General features: G+C 39.8%; 1 protein-coding gene across 1 annotated transcript; it reads left to right on the forward strand.

Moving 5' to 3' along the window:
• Positions 1–20,451: 20,451 nt before the first annotated feature.
• On the forward strand, positions 20,452–21,633 carry LOC122806096 (probable basic-leucine zipper transcription factor E). Its single transcript, XM_044076335.1, has one exon. It carries the CDS (start codon positions 20,452–20,454, stop codon positions 21,631–21,633), a length of 1,182 nt encoding a protein of 393 aa, XP_043932270.1.
• Positions 21,634–21,837: the final 204 nt, after the last annotated feature.

A 21,837-nucleotide genomic window follows, 5' to 3' on the forward strand; every position in this document is an offset into this window, starting at 1 on the left:
CATGACATAATGCAAAACACAGGACGACAGGGAAGGTGGGTTCCAGCGGTCCCACCTCTCCCACCTCAGCTGGCGAGTGCACCTGGCGCTAGTGCCGAGTCCGGACCCTCCTCCGGTGGCCCTGTGCTACCTCCGGGTGGAAGTGCTGCAGGGGATGGGGCTCGCTCCCCCCTCTGCAAGTGTGGCTGGAGGAGAACCACCACTCACCCTCCGTAGCATCTGGACTGTGGTGCGTAGGGAGATTCGGGACTCTGTTCTCGAGCCCCTACGCCAGCTCAAGGCACGGGTGGTGCAACTAACGGGCATGCCTGTTGCCCCACCTGCACAGCCCCCAGCACAGCCCCGTACTGGGCAGTGAAGGAACAGTGGCAACTGTCTATGGGTGGGGATATCAGTTCCACTGTCGCCATCTGTGGGCTCATGGGCTCTGGATATCCAAACCTCTGTCCCCATCAATTGCGTAACCCCCCCACACGTGTCATACACCGCCCCTGTATGCATCTTGTTTGTCTTGTCTGTTTACCTACCCAACCTACCTCCCCAGCTGTACCGACTTTCTTCACCTGACATACCACTCTCACCTGAAAAAAAAAAAAAAAGGGCACTCTGTACCCACAAAAAAAAATACGCCCCATACATAGCTGCCCACTATGTCTGCTGGACATGGAACCTATCAATTACAATTGGCTGTACAACAAGTATTACTGTTGTCCTGACACCTCTCTCAGGGGTGGAAGGTTTCAAATGTCACACCAAATTACATACATATGCACAGCTGTTGCTGATGAAGAAATGGGCAGCTATGGGCCTTACCTACATCCCTCCTGCACATCACAAGCTTGTTTCCCCTACTATCTTACCCTTTTTGTGACCCCGTTTTCACCACTTTCCTGTCTCCCCATTTTCTTTTCCTTCAAAGAAAATAGCGCTGGTGTGCGCAAGAGTAAGCACGTTTAAGCGGTTGTAAGCAGGTGTGTGCTTGTGTGCGGAGAGCTAACCGCCAGTGTGCATGTGTGAGCTCCGTGCAAACCAGCGCTAACCCGGTTACAACTGCTTAAAAGTGCCTTAGTCACTTTGATTGACAGGTCCTGTACTCAGTTCAAAAGCAAAATAAAATCCCACTGTGAGTCCCGAACCAAAACCTTGGAAACAGTAGTCTGCATAACTTACCACTAAGCCATGACTCTTATACAAGAACATGTGCTAAAATAAATATATCATGTAATAGTAGGAATGAATGTAAAGGGAATATAGATGTGTAGTACACAAAGCATGCCGTTTAGAATAACTATTAAAACTAGTGGATTTCCATAATAGTAGTGTGTGAACAGAAACAGCCATGCTAGTTGGAAGCTAGTAGGTAATAATGTCACTATAGCACCTTGCAAGCCACACACATACTCACAGCAGGATAATCACTGCCCATACCCCACAACCTCTTACAAGAACACATCTGGACCAAGTAATAAAATATGTGGAGCAAAGGCCCAAAACCAGGGACACATTACAAATAATGTTACAACAAACGCAGACAGTTCAGAGAGTAACAGGGTCTGCACTTTGTGGGATGTTTGGAAGGGTATGAAGTCTGAAACTTGAATGTTTGTCACCATATTCTGACTTGAGCCCAGAGTGATTTGCCAGAAAAAGGTGTGCATGAGATATTAACCAAAATATGAGGCAGAAATGTGGACAACCTGCAAATATCTGTACACATGATGGGTCTGACACCACCATACTTGAATAGTTAAGAGCCTAGACATAGCAACAGTGAATGACTTACAGGGATGCCCCACAGACTCCATGTGAAATGTACAAACAGTAGGCAGAAAGGTGTAACACATGCAATGGTAACTATGGAGTCCTGAAAATATTCACCACTTGCATGGCAGAAAAAGTGTAGTAATACATATGCTCATGTTAACCCACAGTCACAACTGCAGCACACCAGACATTTTAATGGGTGTACCCCACTGATATGTACCATTCCATGAGGCACATAACAGATGAACCTGAAAGTCTCTGGGGCCTGCTCAGCAGCATACTCAAATACCCTAATAGATGTCAAGGCCCACACCATGGCCAGACCACACTGCATGCTGTAACACCCTAGCAGATATAGCAAGCATTCCACGGTGTGAATGTACATGGAAAATAGGAAAGCTACAGCAGCACACTACAGTCAGGACACCTAGCAGGCATACAAGTAGTGACTGTAAAGGGCAACTATTGAAGCCTTAGCAACAAAGTGCAAGCAAAAGTGAAAGGAAAGCACACACACACACATTAACAGTAGTAGTAGTTGTAGGTGTCAGTGTACATACACATTTAGTACAGGAAACTGGAGAAATGAATGGAGGAGTGTTAATCTACAACACACCTGGAAATATGAGAGAGATACCAACCTTTACACTCACAGAACATTGTCCACAGCATAACAGCATGGTCCCTGCCCTTAAAATGTGAAAGGGCTACGCCTATCTCACATACCTTTTTATAGCACTGTTCTGAAATCACAGTGAGAACTGCAATCAGTACACAACTGGCTGCATGCAATTAGCAAATGCTGGCTAACAATTGGTGCAGAGGCCATCACATGGGCATATGCAGATACCTACAAAAGTATGCTGTACTCCCAGTCCACACATGCAATACTTTCATTGCACCCTGAGAAGGACGTGATAGACAGACAGAGAGAGAAAGAGAGACAGAGACAGAGACAGAGACAGATAAAACTGCAATTAAGCAGACACAAACAAATTGTTCAGCAACAGCCACCTGAAAGCTGACAACTGGGAAGTGGAGCAGCAGGACAGAGAACCAGATGGCAACACAAGCAGCTGTGACAAACACAGGTAATGTAAAGTAATACTATAAAGGTCTACATACTGTGAACCCTCCATATGTGTCATTGGTCTGTATCCATATGTATATGAAGATGTGTAAAGGGCAGGGGACATACAGCAACTATCATTGAAGGCTGTACATACATTTGTATGTGAGAGCATCTATGTGCACATATCAATGTTGGTTGACTGTAGGTTATAGTGCCATGTACAAAGTAGGTTTCAGTTATGTATGTTTAGCAGTATGATAGTGTGTGTATACAGTATGGTAGACAAACATGTTGATATACCTGTCTAACATATGGATACGTATGTATGTCAACATATGTGTGTGTATATATATATATATATATATATATATATATATATATATATATATATATATATATATATGATATGCATATATGTATACATACATAGAGAGAGAGATGTAGGAATACATAGACAGATGTAGATAGAATATTGTACAAACATATATATGTAATCCACTCATACAGATATAGATATATGTAGATACATATACATAGACAGACTGATCTGACTATCGACAGGTATGACTGTATATGACGACCTTCAACACACCCTGTCCCACCCCCTCTGTCACTCTCACCCACTCTGTGCCCCCCACATCTATAGCAATATATGTACATCAATATATATATGTGTATATGTATACAGACATATATATATATATGTATATACATATAGATATATCTATATACATATATATATATATATATATAGAGAGAGAGAGATAGAGAGAGATGTATATAAATTCTGAGTGAGGCACATGTGTACAGATGTATTGCAACAGGTGCCTGGTGACAAAGGCATGGAGTGAACACCAGTGTCAAAACCGGAGTACCATACCACATTCCAAATCACCTACACCAGTAACCACCAGATATGTGATTGGCTGCCCACCACTGCATGTGTCAGGGGTGAACAGGGTCATAAATGTGTACAATAGAGGCCCCAATGATATTCACAGTGGCACACTATCCCTGGAATACCTGCACATGGTATGTGTCAGCAAACATGGTGTGTCAGCTATGGACATGTAGGTCGGTGTACCCCTCCACACCACATAATGGATGCCATGGTATAGACCTCACATGACAGCTACAGATATGGAGAAGGACACAGTGACATGTACAACACTGTGACAATGCACTCAAACACATTACCAATGCACAGTGACTGACAACACCACAGAGTACATATATACTACCCACATAGAGGTTACCACTCCTGGATTTACATATGTAAGTCACACCCATGACAGATGTCCAACAACCATAGTAACACCTCACACCATTCACAACCTAAATGACTGCTGTGTGTCATCTGTGCCACTGCAATAGAGTGCACATGTGGAGGTAAAAGTTCCTACCCACAGATAAGACATACCCTGCAATAAACCACACAGTGTTAAGAAGCAAGACTCCCCATGAGTACATGTCACACATACCCCTGCTGAATGTTAGTCAGATAGGTAATATGCCATATGAGTCACCCTGTGTAAATGTGTGACAGCAGCAGGTACCATCAAACCACATGTGTCACAATGGTCAGGGTAGCAGAACAGTACGCTGCTGTAGTCCCAGGGGCAATAGCATATTGTATAGTATTGTATTGTAATGTAATGTATTGTGTTGTATTGTATGGGTATGTTGTGGTGCCTCCTTCGTGGAGTGGAACCACTGCTGCTGTGCGCCAGTGTACAGGTACATATCCTGTAGTCAGGCTAGTGTTGCATAGCACTTCTATATGTGTGCTTAGCTCCTGTCAGAGTTTATGTAGCATGCAACTGGGGATACCATCAGGTCCCATTCATGTTGTGTATTCTTCTGTCCTGAGGGTGGCTCTCACCTGGACATCTGTGATGACAGGGAGGTTACAGTCAGCTGGGATAACTATGTCTTATTTTGTAGGAGAGGGCGGGGTGACACCTGCACTGAACCTGTCTGCCACAATGTTGTCAATATCTGTGGTATCAGTGAAATATGTGTTGTTGTGTACTAACTATGGGCATAGAGGATGGATCCTGACCAGGTTGCTAACATAACTGAAGAAGGCCTTCTGGTTATCTGTAGTGTCCCTCTTGATTTCCCTCTCAAAGTTGCCCATGGATGTTTGTATGATGGAAAATAGATCCTTACTAGTGCTGCTCAGACATGCCCTCCCTTTATGGAATTATGCTCTGTCTTGCAGTAGCTTCCATCTTCTGTAATATAATCTGTCTATGGCTGGGGTCCACCAGACAGGATGCTGTCCCTTTGTGGAGAGTGTCTTGGTCATATATGGGATTGCATGATCCATGCATTCTCGGAGATGTCTGTAGAAAGCAATTGTGTAGGGGTCAGCATTGTGGGTTGTATCTGCCACTGGCCCAGTGGGCTGAAAGGATACCATGTCACTGTTACAAAGTGTAAAGTTTGCATCTGTAATGTTATTCATTATAGTTGTTTGTGCTGGTGGTGGAGGTGGGATATGTATATCCAGGGCAATTAGTGTGTGGTCAGCTCACAGTAGTTGATGATGTAGGCCATACAGTACCTAGATACAAACCCCAGAGTGAGGAGGTGCTCTTGACCTGAATCAGTGTTCTGACTGCTGGGGTTTGGTAGTATGTCGTATGGAGTGTGCCAGGTACTGTTGCACAGTTGCTGGCTGAGCTGTGATACCTGGCCATTTACATGTGTATCCACCAATAGACAGACAGATGCTACATATGTGAGATGTGTTGTATCATAACAGTCGAGTAGCATGTGTAGTATGTGTGCCAAATTCTGCTGACATATATTGCTGATATCAGGTTATTTTCTTTCTCAGGTACATGGCCCACCCGCGGAATCCAACTTACTCCACAGCTGAGGATGAGGAGATACACCAGAGCCTGGTGCGGGATTATGCAATACTCTTTTCCCGCACCAGCCAGAATCAGCAGGAGACGGCTGCACTGTGGCAAGACCTTGTCCATCGGGTAAATGACATAGGCATGCATAATAGGACATATGAGCAGGTACGACATCACTGCAGTGATTTAATCAGACATGTCCATCAGTGTGCGTTGGATATCCACAGGCAACAGGTCGCCACAGGTGGTGGGGTGGCTACACATCCCCCACTCACCAGACTGGAGGGACTACTCATGAGTGTAGTGGCTCCAGTCCACCAGCAACAACAACAGCAGCAGACATGCATTATGATGGAGGCTGGAGCCACGCAGCAGCAAGAGAGTGAACGTGCAGGTAATATGCCATATGTATAATTGACTGTTGTGTACACTGGTAGTTAATGCATGTGTGAGGTGTGTCCTTGGTTTGTAGCTGTCACCATAGTATTTAATGTGCAAGTGTGATATCCTCAATATTAGCAGCTGACCTGTGAAAGGCGACTGTTGTACTACTGACCTGTATCATACTCAGTAACAATGGCACAGTTGTGCCCACTGACATTAGTTTCTTCACATCTGCAGGTCCCTCTGGTATAACAGCAATGCAGCCTATCCATGCTGATGAGTGTGTATTAACAATTCCTGTATTAGTATTGATAGTAATAGTACTATTTGGCTCACTTAGTAGTGTTCTTTGTATGCATGTAGGTGTGTCTGTGTCTGTGTGTTGATATCATGCATACTGTGTACTGTACAATTGTGTGAAACTGTGTGCATGTGTGCATGTGTGCATGTGTGCACCTGTGCATGTGTGCACCTGTGCATGTGTGCATGTGTGCATGTGTGCATGTGTGCACCTGTGCATGTGTGCATGTGTACATGTGTGCACCTGTGCATGTGTGTGTGCATGTGTGCATGTGTACATGTGTGCACCTGTGCATATGTGCACCTGTGCATGTGTGCACCTGTGCATGTGTGCATGTGTGCATGTGTACATGTGTGCACCTGTGCATGTGTGCATGTGTGCACCTGTGCACGTGTGCACCTGTGCACGTGTGCATGTGTACATGTGTGCATGTGTGCACCTGTGCATGTGTGCATGTGTGCATGCGTGCATGCGTGCATCACTGGTAATGTGTAGACATTGTAAACTGTGTTTCCTGTTTTCCTCCACAGGTTCTGGTGCTGCTCTGGTGTCATGTAGCAGGGAACCTGAATCAGGTGCCGTGGGTACTGATAATGATGACATCTGTGTAATGGCACAGGAAGGTATGCCAGGGTCTGCCATTGGTCAGCCGATTGACAGTACACAGCTGTCGACCCCATCAATGTGCACAGTTATCCTGCCAATACACCCTTTGTCACCAATGTCCCTAGGTGAGGGACAGCATACAGTGGGCATTGACCAGGGTAATGTGGTATCTGTGGCACATGCCTTCCCACACAGCAGCCATGGGCATGGCCCAGAGATGGTACCACACAGACAGATGTCCAGGGGTTCTCGTGGGAGCATCCGTGGGCATACTGCCCCTGTCAGACGTGCCCACAGAGGTCTTACAACCTCAGCTATGTTTCGGGCTGTCATGCAGGCACAGTCACATATGGAATGGTACACCAGACAGGGTCTGAGGGAGCTGACAGCATGTCGCACAGCCATGACTGACAGTATGCGTGACATTGTGGCTGCCATCCATGATTTCACAGATGTCATAGACAGACGTTGTGGGGACATATCAGACCGGTTCCACAACTACATGTCCATGAGCCAGGGCGATGGTGGGTGGTTGAGGCGTTGACGTGGCCGTATGCCAGCAACAGCAGCAGCTGGCAGTTGTCGCGGATGACAACAGGGCCGTGGCCGCCCCATAGTGCCAGCAGCAGCCCCAGCAATGCTGGGTCTGTGCTGCCATCAGACCGCTCCAGGAGACCACGTGCACGTGGCTCTGGCCAGGCTCGACAGGGATCTGTATCCAGTCAATGAACACCTGCTTCTGATGACAGTACCCAGTCTGGGTTGGTACCGGATATGGTCCGTAGCACCCCTGCAAGGCACAGGTACCGTGTCCGTGGCCAGAGACACTGATCTGTATGACCTGGCAGGTACAGTCTGTGGCTGTCCACAAACACCAGTATATGGCAGCCATGAGGTGGAACTGTGTGCATCCATACACACATGCGAATTGACAACACCTAGGGCTACCGCATACATGCACACACTGCATCAACATTGCTCCACCATCTACTGCTGTCCCTCACCAACACACATACACATACATGTCAATCGGTGGTATCGGTGGCTGACTCAGGCATACCAAGTTCACACCCTGTGCATATGATGAAACTGTGCCACCTCCTGCAATCTGTAACAACTGTGCAGGTACAGGTTAACATGTTGCTGATGCACAGGGTGACCACATAGATGTGTAGTAATAGTATCATGTTGTTAACAGTACTGTGTGCTGAATTAATTGTTGGTATATCACAGCATGCCTGATGCAGTAAGTGTGTGATTGTCATGTACTGCTGTCTACACCCATGGTAAGTACCACAGTGTATCATCTGCACATGTTGGCATACTGGTGGTAATGATGTCAACAGAAGGCTACATACATAGGTAGCACAGGGGATAAGGTAATGAATGTAGTAATACGCAATGATGGACATGTAAATTGCAAGTGGCATGTTGCCCACACTGAACTCTGCAATGCAGATGTTTGAGGATGTTGATATGTGTGCAGTACTACACGACTGGTACAGGACACACAGGAGCACCCTAGCACTGCATGCTCACATCTCATACCATGCTAGACAGCCCCAACACACAAAACTAACTGTCACAGGAGGGAGAGTCCCCATATATGTCAGGGATACTGTGGTGGCAGGCCAGGTAGCATACATCCTACTAAGTATGGAACCACTGAGTGAAGGCTCAGTGTCTGTTATTTGACATGTGTATTACTGCAGGTATGAGCACATGGGTTTCCATCCAGTTATTGTACATCCTGACAGTACATGGTCTGTACACTTGTGTGCACTGAGACTGGACCCTAGCCATCTGTGTTACCTACTGGAACTGGTACAGCTTGTTTGTTGTACAATGGACTACATGCAGCCCTGTTTACTGTAGCATTGTTTGCATGCATGTTTGCTTGCAATTACCCTGGAATACTGATCACACCTGCAATGCATAGTTATAGAGCTTCTGTGGACTCCTAGTGTCATCTGCATAGCTTACTATATGTATGTCCATGTCCCACTTGACAGGATGTCACTGTTTGTCCTGTTCGTATGTACATTGCCTGTGACACAGTGCATATGACTTACCTGGCATGTGTCCACGTGAGCAGTCATATATGCTACTGCTAACTAATCACAGGCACTACACCTTCACATATTCATCTTCTGTTGAACTACCTGCTTCGCTAGGGATGGCCTGCACCTGTCACCCCTGGGCTTCAGATATTGGCAAAGGCTCTTGCTACCCCCATAGTGCCTATGTTAAGGAAGGCTCAAATGACAAACCCACCTTCAGAGGTATCACAAGGGATAAGAAACTAAGAGTAATGCTACCCAACGCCAGAGGTCTAAACCTCCAGATGCATGCACCCAAAACTCTCCTTGGCATGGAGAACATCGATATCTGTGCAGTAACAGATGCCTGGTTCAGGGCTACTGAGAGCACACCAGCACTACCAGGTTTAACCTGGTTGATTTCTTTGAAACAGTCACCAAGGCCATTGACGAGGGGAAGATGGTTCACACAGCCTACCTGGACCTCGCAAAAGCCTTCACAACAATACCCCACTTGGGCATTCTAGAGAAGCTCACCAGCTTAAATATAAGCCACTATGTCACTAGATGGATTGCATAATGGCTCAAGGACAGAACCCACATGGTTAGAATTGCTGGAGCCATGCCAGACTCCAAACCAGTTACGAGTTGTGTCCCACAAGGCTCAGTCCTGAGACCTCTCTTGTTTGGTATATATTAATTGGAGGTACAGGCCAACACGGATGGACTGTGGCTGACCAAATATGCAGATGACTGCGAAGTGGCCACCATAATCGACTCTCCAGCCGACACAAGCATCTTCCAAAGAGGCATCATAGAAACAGACAACTTGTGCCAGAGCCATGGCCTTCAGCTGAACAGTGTTTAGAAAGGGAAATGTGCATCCTGTAGTCTGTTCTCCTAGTTGCCAAAAGGGACATTTCCCTCACACACACTAACCCCCCTCAGCCAAAAACACACACTTGCCATTTGCAGGATTCAAACCTCTATCTGACTATGTTATGACACTCGAGACAGACACATTAGCAGAGTGTGCTATTCACATTACTGTGAGGTTTCTCTTCTCTTGCTGTACTTATAGGGTGCTGACATCATCAGTGTTTAGAAAGGGAAATGTGCATCCTGTAGTCTGTTCACCTAGTTGCCAAAAGGGACATTTTCCTCACACACACTAACCCCCCTCAGCCAAAAACACACACTTGCCATTTGCAGGATTTAAACCCCGATCTGACTATGCTATGACATTGGAGACAGACACATTAGCAGAGTGTGCTATTCACATTACTGGGAGGTTTCTCTTCTCTTGCTGTACTTATAGGGTGCTGACATAATCAGTGTTTAGAAAGGGAAATGTGCATCCTGTAGTCTGTTCACCTAGTTGCCAAAAGGGACACTTCTCTCACACACTGACCCTCTCAGCCAATCACACACACTTGTCATTTGTAGGATTCAAACCCCTACCTGACTATATTATGATACTTGAGACAGATGCATTAGCGGAATGCACTATTCGCATTACTGGGAAGTTGCCCTTCTCCTGCTATACTTATAGAGTGCTGACATAATCGGTGTTTAGAAAGGGGAATGTGCATCCTGTAGTGTGTTTTCCTAGTTGCCAAAAGGGACAGTTTTCTCCAACAGACTTACACACACATCAACCCCACTCACACACACACAGCATTTGCAGGATTCAAACCCCTACCTAACTATGTTTTGACACTTGTGACGGACACATTAGCAAAGCACGCTATTCGCATTACTGGGAAGTTTCTTTTCTCCTGCTATATTTATAGGGTGCTGACATCATCGGTGTTTAGAAAGGGGAATGTGCATCCTGTAGTGTGTTTTCCTAGTTGCCAAAAGGGACATTTCTCTCCCACAGACTTACACACACACACTGAACATTTGCAGGATCCAAACCCCTACCTAACTATGGCAACAGATATAGAAGGAATCACCACGAATAAACACCTCCGTTTGTAGCATAAAAAACGTCTTTTATTACAAAACCAAGAAATGAGTGCTTTCGCGTAGTGAGACTACACTTCTTCAGATTTAATTATAAGTAAAATGAACACATTTTTATACAAAATTTGGCGGGCAAGCCAAACTATTAAATAATCAATCAATCAATTAGTTAATTAATTAACTGACAGCTTAAAGTGCTCCAAGTGCTTAAATATATAAAGTACTCATGCTGTTTATGAAATGTGAAGTAAAATAAGATAAACAAATAATTTATATGCTATCCAAAATCTCTCTAAATACAAAATGTTCACTGTGCAAGCAATAAAAACAATTCAAGCTGGCTTTAAACACATAGCGTGCTTAAACTAACAAGCATATATGCAAAACCTAGCTTAAAATCACATAATCAAAGCCAGTCAAGGAAAATTAGACTGTGACGTCCAATCCTACTTAACTCTGTTGATAGAAATAATGGTAATAAAAATCCCATAATCTAAAATATACCTCTTGTTTAACAACTGTGCAATGTCTTGTTAAACAATCAAATGGTTAAGTCACGCTGTAACAACAATATTTCATTCTAATATACGCAATGTATAAATACAAAACAGTAGCGTGATGTTCGGCGCTATGGTTAAACATGGATGAAAAAATGTTATAAAATGAAGTAAGAATGGGAATATATAAGAAAACATTAAACAATCTAATGAGATTGCATTATGGATGTACTATATATATATAAAAAACTCATATTTCCTTTAGGGAGAACTTGTAAAAACAATAATGAGTAGTTCAAGGAGTTGCTTTAAAACCATTCAAATATAAAATGTGATATTATAGTGCAGAAATAGATGATGCTGTTGAACTTCAAAACCCAAAAGCATGAGTCTTATATATAAGAAACAATCACCAGACTATATAAATAAACATAAAAAACATATAGTTGAAAACTAACAAGATGACTACATGTAAAAATGATGTATGTCTAAACGTCTCTCACAAAATAAAAGCAACTTTCAAGTGAGAGACATAGGAAAATAATTAATAAGGTCCCCTATAAAGAAAAAAACTCAGTGCAACATAATATGATGTTATATATTTAGTGTGTTAAAAAATGGTTGTGTAGCTATGAGGAAGTTATTTCTGAATATAAAAAATATCAATGAAAAAAGTAGCCTAGCAAATCACATATAATATATAATAATATACATAAAAATGCAGAAAATATATATTGCAAATAAATTTATGAATAATTTAACAAATCTAACTATGAGAAACATATATAATGAGTAATAATTTCAATATAGAAATCCATTAAAGAATCTGTATATATATATATATATATATATATATATATATATATATATATATATATAAAACGTGTCGTTATGAAATATAAATCATAATGTTAAGACGTAGACAGAACAAAAACTACGTCTACATAAATAAAACAAATATATAGTGTTAACTTAATAAACTTGGATCATAAAGGCCTATTATTCAATATAGGTTTAATAGAAACAAATTGATTAATACCTGGACTGACGTGTGCTTTTAACAGAAATATCCATTTGAGCTCAATACAAGTCAAATGGTTAATGTTATCACCTCCTCTAGTGTTTTCAACAACCAGTTGTAAAACTTTAAAACTAAAACAGTGTGAGCTAAATTCATGTACATGTTTCGCTAGTGCATTCTGTTCATTTCCTTTTTTGATGTCATAAAGGTGATTGTACACCCTATCTCTTAGTCTCCTCTTAGTGAGACCTGCGTAAAATGCGTCACAGCGTTCACATGTAGCAAGATATATAAGGTTAGTACTATCACAACTAAAGTAACTATTGGGTGTAAATGTATACAGACCCTCTGGATGTTCAAAAACCTGCTTCTTTGAAATATGCAGGCACATGTGGCAATGGCCACAAGGATAGGTCCCATTTTTAGGAGGTGTAATAGTATTATTTTGCAAGTTATATTTTTGAATGCATAAAGATTGTTTAAGATTATTGCAATTTTTATAGCTAAATCTAGGGTATTCACCAACAATATTTTCAGTACAGGGATCCATAACTAGTACATTCCAGTTTTTTCTAACTACATTCCTAAGGAAGACAACATCACTTGTGTATTTCATGGTAAAAGACAACTTCTCTGTGAACTTATCACTTTTGTTATGGGTTGTGGAAAAAACTTGGTGAGCACCATGAGTTATAGTGTCAGTGTCTGATATTACATTACCTAGCACATGCTGTTTACATTTTCTTTTTTTTTTTCCATAATAAATTTTTATTGAAATATATTTTCCAAAAACATTACAAAAATACAATAAACATCACACACATAATACAGTATAACTACTACAAACCATTTATACAATATCTACATGAAATGCTTCCTATATTTAATATATTCCTAAAATCAGTATCATGCTAATATAATATTGAAGACCTTTTCCCATATTTTCGGGTTATTAATATTTTTGTTAGTTTGTTTCAGAAGTAATTTATGTGCTAGTATATGCTTTATAGCCACAAGCTTAAAATTATTCCATGATGTCTTATGTGGTTCTAGCCAATTTGTGGCTATATAGAGTTTCATCAGCAAAAATATTCATACAAATAATAGTTTGCGATCTGGAAAGCTCTCTTGGAGGAATGTGTAGAATCATAAATTCCCATGACAGTGTAGAACTTTGATAACCCATCTTTTGCAGTTGTACTTTAAGAGAGTTCCAAAGTTTATATACGCATTTACAACTCCAGAACATATGAAGAAGATCCGCTGTTTGATCTGCACAGTATGGACAAATTGGAGAATTCCTAGGGTTAAATTTATGTAATCTAAGATGTGTGTAATATGCATTGTTCCAAATCATCAATTGGGTGTACATCAGTTTTTGAAAAGAAACTGATTTCCTAGTTATATCAATTGCTTTTAATATCTGATTGTCTGTTACTGTTACTTTTTTACCCAATACTCTGAAAGCAAAATTTTGTCCTGAAATTTCAAATCCTTAATTAATTTATATGCAGTTGCTATAAATTTAGTGTCTTGTTGGATAGCTTGCCACAATTCAGAGCACTTATCCACAAATCTGGCTGCAGGTTTAAAGTTCCTAAAGTAGCTCAAGGCAAGTTCTTTAACTTGTCTCATTATAACAATGTAACTTCTAGGTAGATTCATTTCCTGTCTAATTTGTAAAGCCGATAAGTCAAGTTTATTAAAAACATCAAATAGAGTCAGATTAAGTATTAATGGAAATTTGCTGAGATCGATCAGCTGATTATTTAGTTTAAAATTAGGATTCCTGTGGAAAGGTTGAAGAACCATCATATATTGCAATAAATCTACGGACTGAAATAAAGTTTGCAAAGATGAGACACAGGTTATTATGTGGTCCATGACCCCATATTTTATCAGACTAATTTTGTCCATAAAGGGCAATGCTTTAGGATTTATTTTCCTATCCAAAATATGCTTATGATTCAAGACCACCCAAGTTGGTATCCATTTTGTATTCGTTACATCATAATTAGCAATTCTTAAAATTTTATTAGCGTTTACAATCAAATATGCTTCAAAGTTTGGTAGCTCAAGCCCCCCTCTTGTTTTAGGGGTCATTAATTTCTCATAAGATATTCTAGTTCTTTTTGGGTTCCAGATAAATTTAGCTAGATCTTTATGCATTTGTTTAAAAACTGTTTTTGAAATTGATAATTGGGCAGACCTAAATATGTATAACATTCGTGGTAGTATATTCATTTTCACTATTGATACTTTTGCTAATACCGGTAGTTTTAAATTCTTCCATCTGTCACAATCAGCTATTATGTGTTCCCATACTCGTTTAACATTATTGTTATAAAAGTCCTTATTATCCGTAGAGAAGTTGATACCCAAATATTTAATATTTTCTTTACATGTTAACTTCCCCATCAGGGCCATTAGTGAAAAGGTTTTGGGGTTCTTAATGGGAAGATATTCGTTTTCTGTAAGTTAATTTTATAATTAGAAACTACTGAAAATTCGTTTATGAGCTTTAATATCTTTTCACTGTCTGAAATTGGGGTTGTACAATAAATAATAAGATCATCGTAATGCTGACATTAATATTTTATTCCTATAAATTATTGGTGCATTATGATACAAATTTTGCTTGATATATAAAAAATAGGGTTCTAGATATAGGTTAAACAATAAGGGGGACATGGGACAACCCTGACGAGTACCATTTTTAATCTGTATTCTGTTAGAATAAGTCCTATTGATGTATAGCGTAGTGTATGGATTACTATATAATATTTGTAGTATCTGAATGAATTCTTGGGGCAAGTTAAAATAGGGTAACACATCAAACAAAAAAATTATGTCTACTCTAGCAAATGCTTTCTGGGCATCTATTATAAGAGTATAGATATTAAAGTTGTTTTTTTTAGCATACGTCATCATATTATGCAGTGTAAGTGTGTTATCGCTGGTTTGTCTAGTTGCCATAAATCCAGCTTGTTCCTTAGAAATTAGATATATCAAAACCTTCTTTAGTCTCGATGCTATAATTGATGTTAAAATTTTCATATCCACATTCATTAGTGCTATTGGTCTGTAATTATCTGGGTTAAGGGGTTCCGAATTGGTTTTATGTATGAAAATTGTTTTGACGATTGAGGTGGGGGTCACTAATTTTATTTTAGTTATATAATTAAATACATGAGACAATTCTTTTCCCAAACTATCAGCAAACTCTTTGTAAAATTCAGCTGTAATACCATCAGGCCCTGGCGACTTATGTACTTTCATATGTTGAATTGTATATACTATTTCTTCTTTAGAAATAGGTTTAATCAGGTCACTTTGCAGGCTCTCTTCTAATTCTGGAAAGTTAATTTTTTGCAGAAAACTTTTATTCTGGTTATGTAGAGACCTATCAGTTTGCCCCTCATACACCTTAGTATAGATTTTCCCTAAAACATCAACAATATCCTCAGTTTTAGAATATATTGTGTCGTTATACTGAATTTCCGAAATATATCGTTGTTTTTGATTGATTTATAATCCTTGCCAGTGCTTTTGATGGTATTTGAACATTATTAGCATATTTCACTAAACACCTATGTTCTTGAAGTGTTAATTTATTATTATGAAGCAAAAAGAGATCCCTTTGAAGCTTCAACATTTCCTCCTCAGTTTGAGCGTTAAAATTCTGAATCAGCTCATTATCAAGTTGTTTTATTCTTATTTCTAGTTTTTGAATATCACTATTATGAATTTTCTTATAATATGAGGCTTTTTGTATAAGAAATCCTCTAATTTGAGCTTTAGCTGTCACCCATTCAATGTCAGGGGTATGTTTTTGGAGCTTCAAGCTATCTGTAAAGCTGTTTACATTTTCTAATGAGATTAACATTGTAGCCTCTTTCCTTAAATAACAGCTCTAGCTGTTCTGCTTCATGTGATAATGCAACCTTGTCTGAGCAGATCCTAGCTATTCTATTAAATTTGTAGCACTAAAAAGACTTGAACAAACTAGGAAACCACAAAAATGACAAACGGAATTGTGAGCAAACCACTCCAAAGCAGGTACAAACTCCCAATAGGTTTAAAATAAGGATCTGGTTTAATGAACTAAGCGCTTTCGGAAGTTCCTGTGCCCTTCCTTCTTCAGAAATAACAGACATCCGAGTAAAATCAAACAGAGTTTCAGGCAGCAACTCATGTTTAAAATCTTCAGTCATTAATTAACTAATTACACAATTAAGCAATAAGACATTAAAAGCCATAGTGTGGAAAATGGCAAACAATACCAAGTCTATATTACCTTCCAGCATGTTTTAAATAAAACAAAAAGTATATATATATTTTACTGTAAGGTAATCTGTTCAAGGAATCCATACAGTGATTGTAATAAGTTAAACTCAACTAAATTAATAAGTCAATATTGACACTTTGCTCATTTTAAAAATTACTTTAACAATAATTATAGCATCATTGTTTTTAAGTGATGCTTCCAAATCCTGTTGTAAGTACTATTTAAGTACTTTTTAAAGAACATTATAAGTGCTTTGTATGTGCTAAATGAATATTTTTTAAATACTTTTTAAGTGCACAAATTTGTTAACTAAAATTAGTTAAGCTGAATTCATAAAAATTCACGTTACAAAAAGGACTATGTGAGCACGTCAAATCAATTTGATAACAATACAAAGCAACATAAATAGCGTTTATAACGCTCTAACATAGTAACCAAACTAGATTAAGCAACGTTAAGGTTGACGTTTGTTCCCGATACCCACTTTGACTTAGTAAAAACTATTGTAGACATCAAGTTATTTGTACGCAAGTTAAACCTGAAGGCTACTTTGGGAGACATGCCTACCCTTCTTAATAACTTTAGAATAGCCAGTGTCTTTAATCCACCACTCTTAGACAGGCTTAGAATCTTCGAGACAGCTTGTGAGTTGGACTTAAGACATTTGGCATCAAAAACAAATAGTCTTAAGAGGGGTAAATTGAACACATCAACACAACAAAGAGACCTTATTAAGACCTTAAGAAATTGTAACATCAGGGTTATGAAACCCGACAAAGGTAATGGGTTAATTTTTATGGAACAGCATGTTTATGCTGACAAAATGTCAACTCATTTATTATCAGGTCCATATCAGGAAGTCAGTATCAATGAAATCAATATTGCATACAGCAAGGTTAGAAACATTATAGAAGATTTACTACTTGAAAATTCCATTGATATCGAAATGCACACGTACTTAACTATGCCATCACCCAAGTTACCATCTTTATTTGGGGTCCCTAAAATTCATAAATCAGAGTTGAATCCAACTTTTAGGCCTATAGTTGACGGGAGAGGGTCAATTCTTAGTGCTGCAGCTTCTTACATAGATACCTTACTTAAACCATTGATAGCTAACGAAAAGCAAATCTGTAAGGACTCTTGGAGTTTCTTGAAGGATATTAACAAAATTCCATTCAATTCTGAGTTCATCTTCCTTACAGTAGATGTAAAAGACCTATATACGGTCATTCCCCACAACATAGGCCTGGAGTGGATTAGAGACTTCCTTTTTGACAAGAAGGTTAATAACAACACCATTTGCATAGTAGAGACCCTCCTTGAGTTAATTCTCAAGTACAACTTTTTCAAGTTTGAAGGCCGTATGTATTTACAGACATCGGGCGTGGCGATGGGCTCGCCCTGTGGAGGGGCATATGCTAACTGCATAATGGCCCAGTGGGAGAATTCCCTCTTGTTCCATGATCCAACTTTTAAAAGGCACGTCGCCTGGTACACCAGGTACCTCGACGACATGTTTTTTCTATGGAAAGGCCATTTAGAAGACATTCCGTCCTTTATTACTTCTATGTCCAATATGACTAATTTTTTGGAATTCACTTATGAAAGTCATTATTCTAGTATCAATTTTTTAGACATATTGTTGCATAAGGATGAGCAAAACTTAAGATTTAAGAGTACTATTTACCGGAAACCTACACATTCTAATGGCTTTTTACACTTTTCTAGCAGCCACCCGTACCATCAGAAGAAAGCCGTAGTAAAAGGGCAAATGGTACGGGCAGCTAGGATGGTTACTGAAGAAAAAGACTTTTTAGATGAATGTATTAATCTTTCTAACATGTTTCACAACAGAGGTTATCCTTGTAAAATGGTAGTGGAGATTATGGAAGAAGTGGTACAGAAACGGAACACAGGGCACTTTAGCCCCATATTAAACACTGAAGCACAACTTCATTCTGCTGATAGGCAATTTGAGGGTGAACAAAACACCCACGTAGCTCAAAGTGAATTACAGTGTAATTTAAGGTTCTTATGCACTTTTTCCATAGATCACCGATTCATTCGGGACATCCTATGTAAGAATTGGGCCATAATATCAAGAGATAGAAACCTTCATGATAAGTTTGGGGGCCCCCCGTCTATTACATTTAGAAGAGGGGTCAACCTTAAAACTTTATTAGAAGCTGGAAAATCCACCATGCGCACATACAATTTTGGTATGGTAAAATGTGGGTTTTTCACCCAATGTAAGTTTATAAAAGAGGGGTATTCGGTAAAAATTAACAACACTGACTACAAAATCAGAGGTAAATTTAACTGCAACACCAGGGCAATAGTGTATGTGGCAACTTGCTCAGATTGTCACGCTTTCTATATAGGAAAATCTGAGCGTAAGCTCAAACAGCGTATATATGAACATTCTTACGCCATGAATAAGAAAGACGAGACAAATGCATTGGCCTGCCACATCATCGAATACCCAACACACAAATTTAAATTCACAGTGTTAAAGCAAGTAGACCACACCCCATACATTGGCCCATGGCAAATCCATCTAGAGATGGAAGAATTATTTTGGCAAATAAGGACTGCAGCTGGTTATTTACCAGGTTTAAATGAACAAACATCTATTGCTTGTGTTTTGAAAAAACTTGCGTTAAAAAGATAGTTTATTTGCCAGTTTTATGAATTAAGCTTGCAAGCACTTGCTTAATCTAGTTTGGTTACTATGTTAGAGCGTTATAAACGCTATTTATGTTGCTTTGTATTGTTATCAAATTGATTTGACGTGCTCACATAGTCCTTTTTGTAACGTGAAGTTTTATGAATTCAGCTTAACTAATTTTAGTTAACAAATTTGTGCACTTAAAAAGTATTTTTAAAAAATATTCATTTAGCACATACAAAGCACTTATAATGTTCTTTAAAAAGTACTTAAATAGTACTTACAACAGGATTTGGAAGCATCACTTAAAAACAATGATGCTATAATTATTGTTAAAGTAATTTTTAAAATGAGCAAAGTGTCAATATTGACTTATTAATTTAGTTGAGTTTAACTTATTACAATCACTGTATGGATTCCTTGAACAGATTACCTTACAGTAAAATATATATATACTTTTTGTTTTATTTAAAACATGCTGGAAGGTAATATAGACTTGGTATTGTTTGCCATTTTCCACACTATGGCTTTTAATGTCTTATTGCTTAATTGTGTAATTAGTTAATTAATGACTGAAGATTTTAAACATGAGTTGCTGCCTGAAACTCTGTTTGATTTTACTCGGATGTCTGTTATTTCTGAAGAAGGAAGGGCACAGGACCTTCCGAAAGCGCTTAGTTCATTAAACCAGATCCTTATTTTAAACCTATTGGGAGTTTGTACCTGCTTTGGAGTGGTTTGCTCACAGTTCCGTTTGTCATTTTTGTGGTTTCCTAGTTTGTTCAAGTCTTTTTAGTGCTACAAGTGTCTTATGGCTAACGTCGACGGAACTGTTGAGCACAACTCACCATCATTGTTCACACAAATTGCCGGGTGTGGCGACTCAGGCAGCAGCGGGCTTCACAGCTCACCTAGAGAGGTCGTGGAGGCGAACGCCGACGGCAACTTGACCACTTTGATTCATCTCATCATGGGTCGAATTGACCGGCTAACACAGCGGTTTGACCAGTTGGACAATGTACTTGCTACAACTAACTTAGTTGCACCAAGAGAACAACGAAGGGAAGGGCAGAACGTTATACCGGACCCTTCCCCTTCCCTAGTAGAACCTATTTCAGCTGGGAACAACCCAGCGATGAATGTCCGGGCAGACAACAGTAATTTACCATCTTCAACTATACCGGCTGGGCAACAGCATGTGGATTTACTTGCGGACAGGGGTGCTCCCCTTGAAGGGACATTACAATTTGTACGGCAGTCGACTCCTTCGATCAGCAATTTCTTGCAAAGAAAAGACTTTTTCAACAGTAGCAACAACGCTGTTGAAGCACAACAGTCTAGCGAAGGTAGGAACAGTGACATTATATTACTCATTAATGAATTTGACTACAAGTTGTTTAAGTGCAAGAAACTTCAATTGGAAGTAGCCTACCTGGAAGAATGTTTAAACAAAAAGATAGTTCCAAAAGGGCTACGACAGTGGAGGTTCCCAGTAGGACTTATTAAAGGTTCAAGCCTCCATAGTAAATTACTTGATTTGTTTGACAAGCAAGCATTTGATTTTATGCAAGTGCTTATAGTACATTACTTAGAACAAATTCATGAATACCAAGTTGATTTAGAAAAACTGGAGGTTGATATTAAGGGAAACCAGGATTTTCCTAGATATAGGTACGAATATACGAGAATTTTCTCAAGTATTGAAGCAACAATGAATAAGTTATCCAATAATAAACAAAAGAAAATTAAGAGAGACTTATTCCAATATGCGAACTTGACAGCGTACCCAAACCCCCCCTTGGTTACTCAAATGAAATACAGTGTTAAAGACAATAACAACTTAATAGAAAGAGGACATCACGACAGCAACGTGGACTTTCCACCTTTGTTGGGAGCGCCTTCTCAACCGCTGCCAGTCGATGGCCACCAAGACGCCCCAGTGGACCAAGTCCCTAACAATTATGTACAACCTAATGACAATAACAATTATCAGGAGGTTGGTAACAACAACAGACCAACACATAACAACAACCCTAATGAAGCTCAAAACACTCAGGGTTTTCGGCAAGGCCAGAACCCTCATCAGAGGAACTTGAGGTCCAACACCAACCAGAACGTTCCGAGGAACAAACGGAACCAGAGGCGGAGATAGTGGAACGACCTGATACATTGCACATTGTGCGAATTACAGAAGGGGACTTTAAGATATATAATTATACCTCCTTCGAAATAGATCAAAGTATGTGTGACTTTTTTTCTAAAGGGTTGACGTTTGTTCCCGATACCCACTTTGACTTAGTAAAAACTATTGTAGACATCAAGTTATTTGTACGCAAGTTAAACCTGAAGGCTACTT

This window comes from Protopterus annectens, chromosome 7.part0, assembly GCF_019279795.1.
Source record: "Protopterus annectens isolate FY-2018-M chromosome 7.part0, PAN1.0, whole genome shotgun sequence".
Lineage (NCBI taxonomy): Eukaryota > Metazoa > Chordata > Ceratodontiformes > Protopteridae > Protopterus > Protopterus annectens.